The sequence below is a fragment of the Gopherus flavomarginatus genome, chromosome 1 (assembly GCF_025201925.1).
Source record: "Gopherus flavomarginatus isolate rGopFla2 chromosome 1, rGopFla2.mat.asm, whole genome shotgun sequence".
Classification (NCBI taxonomy): domain Eukaryota; kingdom Metazoa; phylum Chordata; order Testudines; family Testudinidae; genus Gopherus; species Gopherus flavomarginatus.
Window position 1 is genome coordinate 254,407,957 of NC_066617.1, and position 16,643 is coordinate 254,424,599.

At 39.8% G+C, this 16,643-nt stretch overlaps 1 protein-coding gene across 2 annotated transcripts in view; it reads right to left on the reverse strand.

Annotated features, from left to right (window-relative positions):
- Window positions 1-3,511: 3,511 nt before the first annotated feature.
- Window positions 3,512-16,643, reverse strand: part of TGFBRAP1 (transforming growth factor beta receptor associated protein 1) — a 61,137-nt gene continuing 48,005 nt past the window's right edge. For both annotated transcript variants that reach the window (XM_050921783.1, XM_050921777.1), the window contains exons 6-12: window positions 15,333-15,674; window positions 13,263-13,320; window positions 11,542-11,685; window positions 10,209-10,349; window positions 7,305-7,464; window positions 5,328-5,761; window positions 3,512-4,282 (exon numbers count right to left, since the gene is read on the reverse strand). In XM_050921783.1, coding sequence (XP_050777740.1) covers window positions 4,109-4,282; window positions 5,328-5,761; window positions 7,305-7,464; window positions 10,209-10,349; window positions 11,542-11,685; window positions 13,263-13,320; window positions 15,333-15,674 — 1,453 coding nt within the window. In that variant the 3' untranslated portion in view covers window positions 3,512-4,108. The remainder of the gene's footprint in view (window positions 4,283-5,327; window positions 5,762-7,304; window positions 7,465-10,208; window positions 10,350-11,541; window positions 11,686-13,262; window positions 13,321-15,332; window positions 15,675-16,643) is intronic.

A 16,643-nucleotide genomic window follows, 5' to 3' on the forward strand; every position in this document is an offset into this window, starting at 1 on the left:
GGTTAGCAGGAGGCACTCCATGCTGAAATCAGTGCTGCTGCTATTGATATTAGACAGGGTTAAAAACAGAGGTAAAAGGCACAAACAATGAGAGAAAGGTTAGTCATGGAGAGGCACACACATAAGTGGGGTCAGCATCTTTCCGCAGCTTTGAATCCAATCTTGCTACTTTCTGACATTTTGCTTCAAAGATCTTAAAAGGGTGGCCAGCGAGGCAGACATTAGTCAATCATAAAGCATTTTCAACCTTCCCAGATTACTCCAAAACTTTTTCAGGGAAAGTAGCTCTTTAAGCAGAGTCACTAAAGATCTTAGTCAGCCGTGTTCTTTCACTGTCCTCTGTGGAACCTGGATTTATCTTTGGATCACTTTCATTTGGAAATTTTAGCAAGTTTCCAAACATGGGTTATACACAGTTTAGTGGTGCTGCATTAATGTACTGATTTCTACAAAATGTGGATTTAATTGGAGATAAAGTTTCAAAGTGGATGACGACAGCAGATATGGAAAAGTTGCAGAATATGATGCTGTAACTGAAGAGGTTTTGAAACAAATGCCTTGCAAATTGCTCTAGAGTTAGAAGTTTAATTATGGTCTTTGTGCCAGAAGCAGTAGTCCCACAAACCTGCTATTTTATTTTTTGCACATAACTGAGTTGTTTTGAGACAAAATTAATTTATACTGCTTAATTTTGCCAACAGGCTTCCGGTCAAATAAAGGTGTTTCTCTAAATTTTAGAATTGTATTAAACATGTGCATAACTGTAGTTAATACACTGAAAGCAGTAAATCATATAGAAGTTGAAATTCCAGCAGCAATATATTGTCTTTCTTCCCCCTTCCTCCCCTCTTCACAACCTCCTCAAGATTACACTTGAGTTAAAAACTTAAGCCTCTTTTTTGCCCATTATCCTTCCAGTTCAGGTTAGATTATGTTATTCTACGTTATCCATTTTTGTATACCTTTTACCATTTGCCTTGCATGTGTGCTATAGCTGGATTTGAATTTGTTTTAGATGAATTACAAGTTATGTTTAGATGACATTAAATATGTTAACAGAAAAACTAATATTTGGTCTTATTCACATGTAAACTTAGTTAAGGTGTTCTACCACGAATTTGCCCTTATTTTAAGTCCCCAGGGCACCACTTCTTGAAACGGAGTGTGAAACATCTGGATTTGACATTCTGTCTGGACAGTAACCTTACTTTAAAAAAAAAAAGAAATAATATATTTCCTTTTATTAGTGAGACATCTTTATGAAAACAAAATTAGTGTACTGCAGCGGATATTTTTATATAATGCCTGTTTCCCAATAGGATATATAAATCATTTCTTACAAACTCCATGCTATTGTCCACATCAAAAAAATCTATATTCAAATCTTTATAGAAGATAATACTGTTTGTGATTTCCTCACGTCAGTACTCCTTGAGTTACATGATTTTGGTTTTATTATTTTTTTCAACAATATTTTGTCTACATTACCAACCTCTGAACTTATTTTATTAACTTATCTGTGTTTTGGACCATATTGACTTTGATACGCCATTCAAAAAGGAGTTATGTCTGGGTTGCGGTACTGCTACCCTTACTTCTGCACTGCTGCTGCCGGCGGCAATGCCTTCAGAGGTGGGTAGCTGGAGAGCAGCGGCTGCTGGCCAGGAGCCCAGCTCTGAAGAAAGAGCCACTGCCAGTACCAACACAGAGTAAGGACAGCATGATATGGTATTGACACCATTACTTCTGAGCTGCTGACTGCAGAGCTGGGCCCTCAGTCTGCAGCCGCCATTCTCCGGCCACCCAGCTCTGAAGGCAGAAGCGCAGAAGTGAGGGTGTCATGATATGGTATTGTCTCCCTTACGTCTGCGCTGCTGCTGGTGGGGTACTGCCTTCAGAGCTGGGCGCCCGGCCAACAGCCACCACTCTCCAGTCACCCAGCTCTGAAGGCAGCACAGACGTAAGCGTGGCAATACCGCAACCCCCTTAAAATAACCTTGTGACCCCCCCCCCCGCAACTCTCTTTTGGGTCAGGACCCCCCGTTTGAGAAACAACAATCTCCTCCATACAATCTGTATAGTATAGGGTGAAAGCACACAAAAAGACCAAATTTTATGGCAGGAGACTAGATTTCATGGTCAGTGACATTTTCATGGCTGTGAATTTGGTACGGCCCTAGATATTGTGCAGATACACTTTGTACTGAAAATCTCAACTGACTCAATCTGAAAAATTTAGATGAGTCATACCAACTATTTCAATCATGTATCATTCAAGAATCTATTATTACAGCTTGATTTCTTCTTTGGCTTAAAGAATTGAAGTTTTAAAAATATGTTTATACATAATCCTCTTATGTAGAGCGAAGTTGCCTCCTTCAACTCTCAGGCTCCTTACAAAATTTGGTTAAACAGTATCTCGAAGAGTTCACAGGATCAGTAAATGTTATTTTTTCCATTATAGAAAAAGCGTTACCTGAAGAAGAGCTCTATGGAAGCTTGAATGCTCGTCTCTCATTGACAGAAATTAGTCCAATAAAAGATGTTGCCTCACCCATCTTGTCTCTTAAATAGAACACTTCAGAATTTAGAGAGCATTTACTAGATCATACCAAATTCACTAAGCACCTGGGGGTGTCATTACTGACTTCTTCACGACCTCTCCTCCCCTTTCCATCTAGATCCTAGATCTCACACAGGGATCCCAAAACACTGACCCTTACTATTGCAAGGAGTCCCAGTGTAGTCTCTGCTTGCTGTCCAAGTTATATTACAGCAGACATTTATAATGTAACCCATACTCTTGACATCATTGTTTACATGTTTATCCTCCAAGGACATTCAATAATAAAACCAATTTATTCAACTGTATTTACAGCATATTTGCATATTAATAAGTAGGTCCATATTAAAAATTATTAAAGCCTCTTTCCCCAACAAAAATGTGACTAGGGTCTAACTAGACTGTATCAGACAGCTTCATTACGACTGGGTTTTCTCAAATACAGATGTGTAACTGTATGAGGCCATCAGTTTCCACTGAGTTTATTACTTTAGACACAGCAAAACAATAGAAACTAGCAACAGGTCAGTACTTAAATTGGTTTTATGACAACAATACAGCAGAACATGGCGGCGGGATGGGCCAGGGGAGACAAAAAGTGCATCAAAAGCCAACAATTTGTAGCGCACAGAACAAGTTAATAATGTGATCTGTGGAACAGATTTCAGAAGAAATGAGGACATGCTGCAGCAGACAATTGATATGCACTTTTTTTCTTGAGAATAAGCTGCATCATGCCAGTCTCTTCACTACATGGCTACAACACTGTATAGTCTCTTCATCAGGGGCGGCTCTAGACATTTCGCAGACCCAAGCATGGCGTCATGCCGTCGGGGGCGCTCTGCCGCTCGCTGGTCCTGCGGCTCCGGTGGACCTCCTGCAGGTGTGCCTGCGGAGGGTCCGCTGGTCCCAGTGGAGCCGCAGGACCAGCGGACCCTCCGCAGGCACGCCTGCGGGAGGTCCACTGAAGCTGTGAGACCAGCGGACCCTCTGCAGGCAGGCCGCCGAAGGCAACCTGCCTGCCGCCCTCCCAGCAACCAGCAGAGTGCCCCCTGCGACATGCCGCCCCAAGCACACGCTTGGCGCGCTGGGGCCTGGAGCCGCCCCTGCTCTTCATCAAACATTCTAGAGACAGACAATATCCAACTCCTGAATAAAAGGGTCTCTCCCCGCCACACCATGTTTATAAGCAACACATTCAGTGCAAATTTAAGTTTCCTTAAAAAACATTAGTCTGCCCCGTATTCATCCTTTCTGTGAAGAAAAGGCTTATTTTCTTTCAGAAGGTAGATTTTTTTTCTTATTATACACAGAAGAGCATACTCTTGCGTGTCTCTATTTCTGATAGTTAATATTTTCTTTGCTGTCTACATTCATAAAGATCAGCAAATGAGTGGCCACATTTCACATTTATTGAAATCTTCCCATTAGCCCCAGGATAATCTCTTCATCTTGATTTATTGTTAAAGTAGCTGCACTTGGCTCTTCATCCACCACGTTTTCCAAGGAGTAAGTCATGGAAACTAGTGCAACCTGGAACATATTTCAAGTTTGACTGTGATGGGTCATGTTAGGATTCATGAGTCTCTTTGTGGCGCAGTGGGTGTGAACCATACCACCATTTGGATATCTCACGAATGCAGGCTCACAGAAAGGACGTTGGCACACCTGGCAGAGCTTTTTGTCCGAAAGAATAATTGGGCTTCCTTTTAGTTTAACCTATAAATAGGGGGAAAAAATATGAATCCAATATCACTGCAAATCAGGAAGGGAACTAAAAACAAACAAACATAACAAATCAGATTGTTTATAAGACAACAGTGTCCATTAAAGCTTTTCACATTATAGCTACATTAGCTGAACTGTACTGAGTGGAAAGATCTGGGTCACTTGACTGGAATTTATGAAGCCCAATTACATGGATTATTTAAATTAACTTGGACTAATTTTGCATATTAACAGCAGTTTGTTGTAACTATTTCATGTTTCTTCCTAATTAATACTTTTTTTTAAAAAGGCACTTGATTCAAATCCTGATGCTTCTCAAGTAACTTTGTGGAATGTATAGCAAGTTTTGCAAGTGTATGTTACTCAGTTTCCCCGGAGGTGTATTAGCCCATGGATTCTTGTCTCAATCAGATTCTGCAAGTCAATTTGTTAACTCTCTCAATTAAATGGACATAAGAGCAAATTGGAAGCGTTAAGTAATATAACTCTAAGCAGGGATGGAAGGTAGTTTCTCAAGTGAACATTGTGCTTACAGAAGTGATCCAGTAGGCTTGAGTTGGGATGAGTGCCATGCAAATATTACCACACAACTCTATCCAATACATCTCAACCCTGATTAGAGTTCTGAGTTTCTCAAGGAGAGCATGCTAATCATGAAAAAAAAACTAAACACAAAAAGGTGGTAAGATGTGCACAACACATGCATTAGTTTGGGAACACCAAATTCTTTCACTTGCAACCTAAACAAAGCACACTAAGCTAGCCATTACTCTACCCAGGCCCAACACCATCCTCTTTTAAAGGGAAAATGAAATTGTTTTTGTCACAATGTTTTGAAATTTAACCCTGGGTAGAGCTGGGCAGTTATCAGAACTGTCCTGAGAACTGGAGGTACAACCAGAGAAAAAAATAATTTTGGATAACTGAAGAAAACTAAGGGAAAGGTTTCTTCTCTCAGGAATCAACTACTTTAATTTATAGAAAATTTTTAAAAATCCATGTATCTGAATTATAACAAAGAAAGCAAAACACCCACCTTGTCATGTTTATAGATTAAGTTTTCAGCTTTTGCTAACCCAAGTGTAATTTGAGTCATTCTTTTCGTATGAATGCTTTCCCTCATTGCTCCTGTCAGGAATGGGGAGAGGAGCTGTACTGACCAGCTCTCGGGCACAAGCTGTAAGACACGAGCTGCATCAAATTCAGCAGCATGATTATTCAAGAGATCTACAGCAGCCATGACCAGTTCACAGTCCAAAGAGTCTGGATTTAGATAAACCAAGAGCAACATATGGAAAAGCCTCCGCCGGTATGGTAGATCTTTACTCTCAGAGCTCCACATGCAGTAATCTTCAGCAGCAGAAAAGTCCTTTAATTCATGGACTAGGATATGCAAAGCTTTGTCATGTTCTTCCAATTTCCCATATAGTATTGCTCTTTCCATATGTAGATCTGTCTCCTTGATTTTATCTGTCAAATGAGAATCAATTTAAGACAGTGCTCTGTTCAATAAAGGGCATTATTTGCTCTCCCGGAAGGAATCAAAACTTAAGGGAAAAAACAAACAACAAAATACTGCTATCTAGGTGACAAAAAGGCAGTGTCATTCTATATACTTTATCAGAAAATAAGTATATTTTCTATAAATCTGCCTTGTGGGATCAGTGCACCTTAGTCCATATTGTGAACTGTGAAAAGCACAAGTCAGTACATTTCTCAGCCTCCCTTGAAATTCTGGAATCTTTGAAGTCCAAAAAGAAAAACAGTATGTTGAGCAAATGTCCCTTTTCTGAAAGAGAGACCATACAAATACTAATCCCAGAACTGTGTTCCAGCTGCCAAAACATTAAGTGTTAACATCTGGCAGAGAAGAGGGATAATATAATCCATCTATAAATCTCCTCTTAAGGAGGGAAACCTTAATTTTCGGAAAATGTATTTTTACAGTAAGTAGGTGCAGCACAACTACAGAAATTTAATGGAAACAAATAATTACCTTCCAAAATATGCTGCTTTATTTTCAGTTGGGAAAACACTAGTGTGCATTTTGAACCACCACATATGATTAAGCCAAAAGCTGGTTAAGCCTACCTTTAGTTCACTACCAATTTATTCCATGTTCATGTAAAATTCCAAAATAGCAATTCAGTGTTTCCAAATTTAGGTATTGCAAAAGTTAGCAGCTCTTTGCTCTGAAATGTAAGATTTTAAAGGGGATCGTTTATACATTACTACCTTTATCATTGGTTAGGCTTTAACCTACACATTAACATCTTTAATGACTGGCATGGTCATATTTGTCTGCTAAATGCCAGGTGCACGTGTGGAGCAACATAAAAAGAGATCGCTCAGGTTGATAAGGAGTGACTAGGGCAAGGGTCGGCAACCTCTGGCACACAGGTCGCCAGGGTAAGCACCCTTGCAGGCCGGGCCAGTTTGTTTACCTGCCATGTTGGCAGGTTCGGCCAAATCGTGGCTCCCACTGGCCGCGGTTCGCCGTCCCAGGCCAATGGGGGCGGTGGGAAGCCGCGGCCAGAATATCCCTCGCCCACGCCTCTTCCAGCCACCCCCATTGGCCTGGGACAGTGAACCGTGGCCAGTGGGACCCGCGATCGGCCGAACCTGCCCATGTGGCAGTTAAACAAACTGGCCCGGCCCGCAAGGGTGCTTACTCTCGTGAGCCGCATGGCAGAAGTTGCCGACCCCTGGACTAGGGTATGTAATTTCAGTTACTATTAAAACAGTAACAGCCAGTTCAGTGTATTGGTAAGCAGACTAAGTTCAGATATTCTATTTTTGTTTTAGGTTTATGAGCAAACTCAGTTTGGTGGCACTGGAAACCACAATGTTTTCTCCATGTAACAGGTATAGCAGAGATAAAGGCAATAAAAGTGTCCCTCCCCTCACTGGGCCTCAAACCTGTTCCATCTCCATACCTACCCAGGTCTCAGCAGAAGCTGTCAAAAGAGAATATTGTCTTTCATTTATAACAGGGTAAAAATACTTATCTTACCTAAAATAAAATGAATTCTATAAAAGTCAGATTTCTGAAGAAGACTGTGTAGCTTAGTCTGTGTTTCAGTGAATTCCGCACAATTGTCTGTGGTCACAGATTTTAGTTGCAGCACTGCCTCTAAATATAACACAGCTAAGTGGGTATGATACCTTTCCTTCTGCAGGCATAAAGGACAAGACAAAAATGCAATTACAAGACAAAGACAACCCACCCACCCCAAATTAAACAGCAATTAGTCTTTACAGGATATTTAGTGTAAGTACACGGACGTATGCAGCAAATATTGCCCAATACATTGAACAATTTTTTAATCTTATAGACTGCTCTGCAGAATATTTTAGTAAGTTCGGAAGCCATTTGTCCCTTCAATCAATCACTCTTCTAGTCCTGTATACTATCTGATGGTTGATAGACTCTGGTCCATTAGAGTAGAAACTATATCCCTTATATGTATCCTAATATTAAGCAGGTATTCCAGTTATATAAAATCAAATCCTTATTTTACTCCTATTGAGGTCTTGGCCTCAATGGTTTCTTGCAACAGTGAGCTCCACAGGTGAGTTGTGTTGTATAAAAAAAATTCCCTTTATCAGTTTTATTTTTGCTGCCTTCCAATTTCATTGGGCAACCCTTGGTCTAGTACTTTGAGAGTATGAAAAAAGAGCATCTGACCGTCTTGATAATAGTTTTAACATATCCTTCTGTCACATCCTTTTATATCTCCCTCCTCTGTAATTGAATAGTTTTAATCTAATTAGTTTCTCTTAATTTTTAAGTCTGTTCACTGGACGTTTTCTATTTCTATGATATAGTTTTGGAGGTAAGGCCACCAGAATCAGATAAAGTACTTAATCTGAGGGTATGCCAAAGTTTATATAATAGCATAACGTTTTCAGCATTACTCACTATACCCTACATAGTAAAACTTAAATCTGATAATTTATGAACCACCATTACTGAGGAAAGGTTTTCACTGAAATGGTCCATAATGACTCTTAGGACTGAGTGGCAATAATTAATTTAGAACCCAGAGTATATAAGTAGTTCAAATGGTTTCTTCTCACGTGCATACCTGTGCATTATCTCAAACTATGTAATAACAGAGTCAGTAATCTGGTGACAGTGGTTTACCGAGAAATATTCAGGACATCAGTTGAATGCCAGTGCTTCATGGAAACAAGTATGCTCATTAGCATGAGCAGGGCTGCCTCCACTGCAGGATTTTAGTGAATGATGGGAAGAGGAAACCATGCACTTATCCCAAGAATGCAAAAGTTTTGTTAACAGTTCAAGTTGGGGAATTGGGTACCAGAAGTCCTGGTCCCCGTGGCACCCCTCCGCCTGCATCATTGCTTTGCTATTTGGGTCAAATCAAATCACTTTCCCTTTATGTCTCAGTGTAACACCATTTACCAGCCTCAAGAGGTTATGCTTCACTTGTGAGATCTGTGGTATAGTGCTGCTATGTTCTGATAAAAGGCTACTGTGTTCCAATCTGAGGGCTGTTGGATGTCAGTGCTGGGTAAACGATTCCTGTATATGCAATTTCTAAAGTGCTTTGTGATCTTACAAGGGGGCTAAATGACTTAAGTTGTGTTCCTCTAGCTCTTTACATAAGGATTGAAGAACCATGCCTGCCTCTGAAATATTGAAACTGTGAAGTTAAAAGAAACACCATCCAAGTGTAACAAGATTAGCAATTATTGCTCGACCATTTTTTTTATGATCTTGCTTATAGTAGAACTTTTTAGATCTTTAATTCCCTCTGGTTGCAAGTCTACAGGTGGAAGCACACACAAGCTCAGGCCAGTATAGCACCATGATGTTTAACTCTTGTGGTAAAAGCACTTACACCTGTCCACAATACAGCTTCCACTGGTGCAGGTGTACCAATTGGAATTAAGAGTTTAAAAAAAAAATATCTTAGTAGACAACTTTGCCTCCAATCTGGTCTGTATGTTGCTTATTAAAGTAATTAACTCCTTGCAACAGGAAACGTATCTGTTTATTCACCATTCTTCATGTCTACTGCACTATGCACATGATTAGCATCATATAAATAATAAATGAAGCTACAACTTTGTCACAGAGGATGCAGAAGTCATGGAATCTGTGAGTTACCAAGATCGCTGTGAGCTCAGCCCACATGTGGCTGGAAGCTGCAGGGTCTGGCTGCCGCCCGCAGTAGAGGGACCCCGGAGCTCCCCGCCACCATGGGTGGTAGGGGGGACCCCAGAGCTCCCAGCTGCTGCAGGCACCAAAGGGCTCCTTGCTGTGGGTGGGGGACCCTTTAGCTCTTGGCCGGGCCCCCGCAGCTCCGAGCCATAGGGGGAGGTGGAATCTGGAGCTCCGAGGCCCCACAAGTGCTGGGGGGGGCCCGAAGTTCCCAGAGGCTCCCCATTTTGTCATGGATATTTTTAGTAAAAGTCAGGGACAGGTCACAGACAAAGAAAATTCACGAAGCCCATGACCTGTCCCTGACTTTTACTAAAAATATCCATGACAAAGTCTTAGCCTTAGTAATAGATGGCACTTCCATAGCTTCTTCCATCTGAAGATTTCAAAGTACTTCCCATAAATGATTTACGCCTCACTGATTTACCTTGTCCAGAGATGGTGAAAGAGTCAGAGAGGTTAAGTAACTTGTACAATATTACAGAAGCACAATGTTGCAGAACTGGGAATGGAAGCCAGATCTCCTTATTCCCATGGTTACACTCTAGCCATAAGATCATCCTCTCTTTCTCTGCCTTCTGGGTAAACTTAAAACCCACTGTACAAAATATTCAAATTTGCCAAGAAACACTTTATGAAGCCTAATTGTACTTCAGGCTCTCCATTTGAGGTATCCCAGTTTGGGCACTAAATCAGCTTTTTCTGTGGTATTTCTGAAGAGCTTACCTCTATTTTTCTATCCAAGACTAGGTACTCCAGATATTTAACAAGTGACTTGGGGTATTTGTTAAGGCAGTTCATGACGTTATCTGGATTAAAGCTGACTTTGTCTTCCAAAGGCCTTTTCGTAAAAATCTGTACTCCAACCTATAACAAGTTAGTTGCATTGAGGAAGTCAGACATCTTTATTTTTTGTTTTAAGCACTCACTTTGTTAATGATTAAATTAAGAAATCAAATACAAAATATTCAGAACACACACTACGCAAAAATAATGGATTAACAAAACATACTGAACTGGGCTGCTCAGTCACTGTTTCTTGATGCATCACATACCCACTGCCCCAATTTAGAAAGGATACATTGCCCAATTTGTAAGCCTTTTGTGGTAGGGACCTTTTCAAACAAATATTTTTTATTCTAGGACATGAATGTGAGAGAAGCATAACAAAATATTAAATACTACAAAGGACAAGGCAAAAAAGAAAAAGAGTCAAAGGTCAGAATGTCAGCTCAGATTTTCAACCTTATCTCTGGATTCCTTTAAGAAATCTAATTAATAAGCTTTTATAATGGTTAAAATCAACAAGATTTACTAATTGTGGCATTAAATACCATGCTTCTCATACTGTGACAGTACAGATCCATGAGGCTGGTTTCAGTATCAGTTAAGTCTACATGCTAAATAGTAGATGGAATATACAGTGCCTGAATTTAGAAATAACTAGAACCTATTTAGGTGGTAAATTCCATGGGACAAAGACTACTACTTGTGCATTTTCTAGCACAAGCACACAGTTGGCACTTAGACTGGAGTACTAAATACTCGTGGATATTACAGAAATGATACACTTGAATTTTGGTAGGTAAAGAGCATAAGCCATCTAACTCCTGAAGCAGCATTGGTGTTGCCAAGAGAAAAAGGTTGCTTACCCCACTTTCCCACACATGACCACTTCCACAGCCCTTTAGAGCAATGTAATACTACCAGTACTGAATTACTAACATGGGCCATCAGCTTGTGTTTTAATCTTCATATACCAAAAAAATCCTTATTAACACGAAGCAAAACTCCAATATAAACCTCCTTTAGCATACAAAATGTCATTTCTTCCATTGTTTAAGACGACAGCTTAATATTGTTTTAAAATCTATTGTTCACAGTAGACATCTGCAAATTCTAAAATGAAGCACTTTCATCAAACAAATTAGATAGGTGATAGTTAAGACTGAAAGATTTAGAGGGGTAGGACACATGAAAGGGAAGTGATGAATCATTACATTTTACCAAGATTTTTTTTATATAACTATTTGTTTTTAGAAGGGATACAATTACAAACCTCCTCACTTTTCTGTAAAACCCATTCAGCATACTTCCACACTAGTTTTTGGTCTGAGCAGAAAGTAAGGAAGTCTACTATATACTCATAGAGGTCCGAACGTGTACAATCTTGAACGTCTCCATTAACTATTTTCACCCATAACTGAAACAGAAAAAGTGTGTGAGAATTAAACTTTAGGAGTTTACCTTTAATATACTTAAAATCTTATACTAAGTCTACTGCTCAATTAAAAAATTACAGCATTATTACAATTGTACATCTTTCTCTGGTTGTTGGTTCCTACAGAGTTCAGTGCATGCACATGTGCACATACTCTCTCTCTCTCTCCCCCTTATCCTAGTCCCTAATGGTTAGAGATTAGCTTAAATCCTGAAGCACGGAAGTTTAATATCCCTTTAAAATGTGTTAGCACTAACTCTGGATATCCCTTTTGGATTGCTGCTAAAGTTCTTGGCCTCAATGACTTGCACAGTCTAATTATATGCAAGGAAATATTTTTTCATAGCATCAGTTTGGAATTTGCTCTCTTTGCTCTAAAGTTACATTCAGATTCTGGTTTCTACTTGAATCCTGCTCTTAATATTCTAGCACAGGTTCAAAATAACTTAATCAGACAGCAATTTAGCAAAAAAGCAACCGTATTTTCTTTCATGCTCATTTTGTTCCTAAATGCAGAATTGGATTAGTTTGCCTAGCAGCTGCAATCAACTTACCACATTTACAGGTGTTCATACAATTTTTTCAGAACCAGGCTAAGTAGCTGGCAGACACTATTTCAAGGGAATCAGGGGTGCTGGAATAATTTTTATAGTGAGGGTGCTAAGAGCCATTGAACCAAACTGGAAACCATGTGTATAATGGCAATCACTTCAAGCCATGGGTGTGGCAGCACCTCCAGTTCCAGCACCTATCTGATGCATTACTGGGTTAAGAAGTTATATGCTGAATGATTTTGCTCACACTACACCTCATTTCTGCACCAAGGACCTGACCAATCTTACCATTAACTTTAATGGCCACTGACTGGGACTCTGAAGAGGGATTAAACCCTTATAGGAAATACTAGAACATAGGAAAAAACTTCTTAAATGAATAAATATGCCTGTGAAATATTGGAACAGTTTTTGTTGATGCACAATTAAACATTACAACATATCCAGAGGCTGCTTTTCTGCCCAGGATCACTCAGGTGACTACCTGCCTCATTTACTTAGTCAAATATATGTAAGAAACTTTATTGAAATCTAGGAAACAACCATATCCCAAGAAAACAGAAAAACACAAGCTACTGAAGGGACTATCTTCTAAAGAAATTACCAAGATAGTTCTTCAGTATGAGAGGTTCCTGTCAGAGACTGAGAACATTTTAGGGCTTCTAGCTGAAGATGCACAGATATGATCACAATAGTAACTAGGGTACATACACACACTTGTGATTTTTATGTCCAATAAAACCCATCATAATTCTGGCAACGAATTATTAAGGTATAAACGTTTATCTTGAAAATACAGCTTTTTTTAATCATCATTTATGTGGCTTTGTATTTCTCTAACATTTTAACTAGCCTGAGGAATTAGGTTTTAAGAGAAAGTTCATCCTGCTGTGGATATATGCCAATTTTGAAATTAGAAGTTACCTAGACACATTTTCAGGGTGGTTTATGAACGAACAAGTTTTATTATACCATCTTGATTAAATACTAATTTGTCATTCTAACCTGAAGTGCTGCAGCATCTTGACCATTGTAGTGATACAGGAGTCCAAGTGCAAAATACCTGTATTTTAAAAAATGTATGAACATTTAAGTTCTTAGATTCTCTTTATCAGTTTAAATATGGTAACAAATTGTAAAGGATAAAGAGCAGTGGTTTACTGTCTTCATACATTTCATGCTTTCCTTCATTTTAGAATTCACCTATCCACAAAGTTCTATACTAAGTATCAGTGGAGCAATTCTAATTCATTAACAGCTGTCCTTCAACCAAAACCTCTTTTTTACACTATAGTATTAATAAAACTCTACCTCCTCTTTAAAAAAAAAATCTGATTTTCTTTACTGCAATGTAGACTAGTGTCAAGACATTGCAATACGCAGTTCTGACCAAGAGTCTCCCATGTTCTAAAATTTGTTCTATTACAGTATGGCTTCCCATTGTTTCCATTATAATGCCTCTCTATTTCCATGGGTTTAAAATTCTACTTTTCATATTTATTCCAACTAAAGTTAGTCATGTAAAGTCTTTGTCATTAAGTGGATTTGTCGGACTTCTTAAATCCAATGAAAATCACAACTGAAACTCCCAATCCAGCCTACCCTATGTTATACTATTGTGTAATATAATTTTGGAGGTCTGAGAGGGAAAAAATAGAAAAAGGTGCAGATACATTGCTTAAAGTTAATTTTCACACTTTTTCTGTGTACATTTAACGTATACAGTTTTCTGAACACTGCTGAATGTCAAGCACTTGATTCTCTACATTTTTATTCTCTTCTGGGTCCTCCCCCCTTCTAAGGTATTCCAAAATAAACCTCTTTGAGGCTCTCATAACTGTTCTTCCTTTCTCAATTCAGTGGAAGCACAAGCAAGAAAACAAATATCAGATTTCAGAATTCAAACGTTAAGTTTCTGACCAGTGAATAAACTAGAAGTTTTAAAGTTAACTACTAAATAATTTAACTACAGGTTTAATTAGAATTCAACTTAAAAGTAGTTCTGTTCATGTACTAAGTAGGTCTGCTCATGTACTTTTCTCCCAGCGCAGACATCTCAACAAAGAAACATTTTATTCTTATTGTTCCACTTTTAATTTTCACACTGTCTCTCAGATCACATGGGGTCAAACCAGTCACCCTATCGTTTGTTCAATACTTTACAAGTCATTTAGTTTTAACTACTACTTAGGGTTGCCAGGTGTCCGGTTTTCGACTGGAACGCCTGTTCGAAAAGGGGCACTGCTGACCCAGCCATTAAAAGTCCGGTCGGTGGCGCAGTGGGGATCCGGGGCTAAGGCAGGCTTCCTAGTTCCGTGCGGCCCTTGGAAGCGGCCACCAGGTCCCTAGACGCCGCAGAGATCGGGCATCCGCTTCCTAAGAAGCTCGGTAAGCGCTGCTGGGACCCCGCACCTCCCCATGCACCCTAACCCCCTGGCCCAGCCTGGAGCCCACTCCTGCACCCCAACCCCCTACCCCAGTCTGGTGAAAGTGAGTGAGGGTGGGGAAGAGTGAGCGATGGAAGGAGGGTGGAATGGCTGAGCAGGGGCAGGGCCTTGAAGAAGGGGAAGGGGTGTTCGCTTCTGTGTGATTATAAAGTTGGCAACCCTACTACTACTACAAAGTATCAAATGACAGCTGAGGTCCTTTAAGCCTAGAAACACCTAGGGACCATGCAATCAAACAGTTTCCTAACCTCAAGGGGAATTTTCCCCCCCAAAGTTTTCTTTTCATAATTAACAGGTTTGAAAATGAAGTTCAAATTGTACTTGCCTGAACCAGCATAAAATTGCTGGCTTGCAAGCTCCTTACACACAGCTCTGCCAATGCACCTCAAGTTTGAGCTTCAACTCCACCCAGACATTCCAGTCCATCTCTTAAAACAAATAGTCAAATATGCTGTTTTGCCATTTGTGCACACACCACCACCACAAACTAAAGTAAGCCTCATCTGATTGGGACATCTAGAGAAATGGATTCAAATCCTTAAGTGACTGGTAAATGTACAGACCAAAAATAAAACATTTCTCCCACTCCCACCCCAGAGTAGGTGATCTATTTAATGAAATGTCTCACTTTTTGTGTTTCTCCAGCCAGGCAGCACTGTCTGTTAGAAGACAGAAATTCTCCGAAACCAGTAGATCCAGAAGGCTTTCATGATTAGCCTCTGCATACAGCTTAAGCAAAGCTGTATCAATGTCTTCCTTGTAGCCATTAGCAACTTCAGTGCTGCGGACTTCATTCAAATAACTCATGAGGAATCGTTTGCACTTCGTCATCTTCTCCTGGTCCCCTTGGGTCAGCTGGTTTAAATCAGCATACTCATGAAGAGGCGGATGAGACCGTATGAATGAAGAGGAAGTAGGCAACAGGAAGGGGTAGAGAGAGATCAGCTCCCGGACATCCAGCTGGCCGCTTCTGCAATTACAGTGTCAAACTAAATGAAGCAAAAAAGAAAGAAAAAGTATACATAGGCACACAAAAAAAGCCATACTGAGGTTGTCTGCACACATGCTTTTCAGTACAAAGAAACCGTTTAAACTGTCAATTTTTGAAAGTTATTTTTTATTAAACTTACTATCAGAGACATTTCCCCCAGAACAAGTCTGGGGATTTTTCTAGTTCTACAGGAGAACTCGTGTCATTCCACATAGGTGTCCCAGGGCATGAGAACTTCATGATTCAGGGGGACTAGTCAGGGGACGATCAGCTTTTCACTTCTTGGTAACTGGTATGAATCCATATCAGGTAAGTACTGACAAATTAACATCTGACAGCTGTGGCCAATGTGAAATTAGTTGCTGGCCCCAGTCCAGCTCTTAGGGGATACTACTTTATATTATTTGTGCTGGTCTCTGGATGCATTCAACTATCCTCTCACACAGGGCCCAGGCACAATGAAATCACCAGTACAGTATGTGTTCTGTAGATAAAAGTGACCTGTCCTATAGATAGCCTACCTGGCACCTTTCACCAGCAACTAAATTTGCTCTTCTTAAAAAAGACAGAGAACCTCAGGTAGATCTCTATGCTTTAAAAGAAATTTTGTATGTAGAATGGAGAGGATAGTTGCCAACATATGGTAAAGAGTCAAGCAAACAAAAGACTGATTAAATGAATGGCTATTTATAGATACACAACTATCTGTTGTGTATGGCAGATTAAGTACAGACCTCTAGAGTGTTAAAACCCACCTGCGTTACAATGAATGCATTACCAATGTTGAAAGAGTGTTGCCTGTGCTAACTGAAGCCTTGTTTTCCTTTGAGATGCTCCTTCAGCCAGGGTTGAAAATATTCCTGAAGGATATTTTGAGAGTAAAATGTCTGGCTAGGAGAAGAAGTTACTGCATATGCTCAGATTTGTAGAGCACCTCAGGATGTCTAA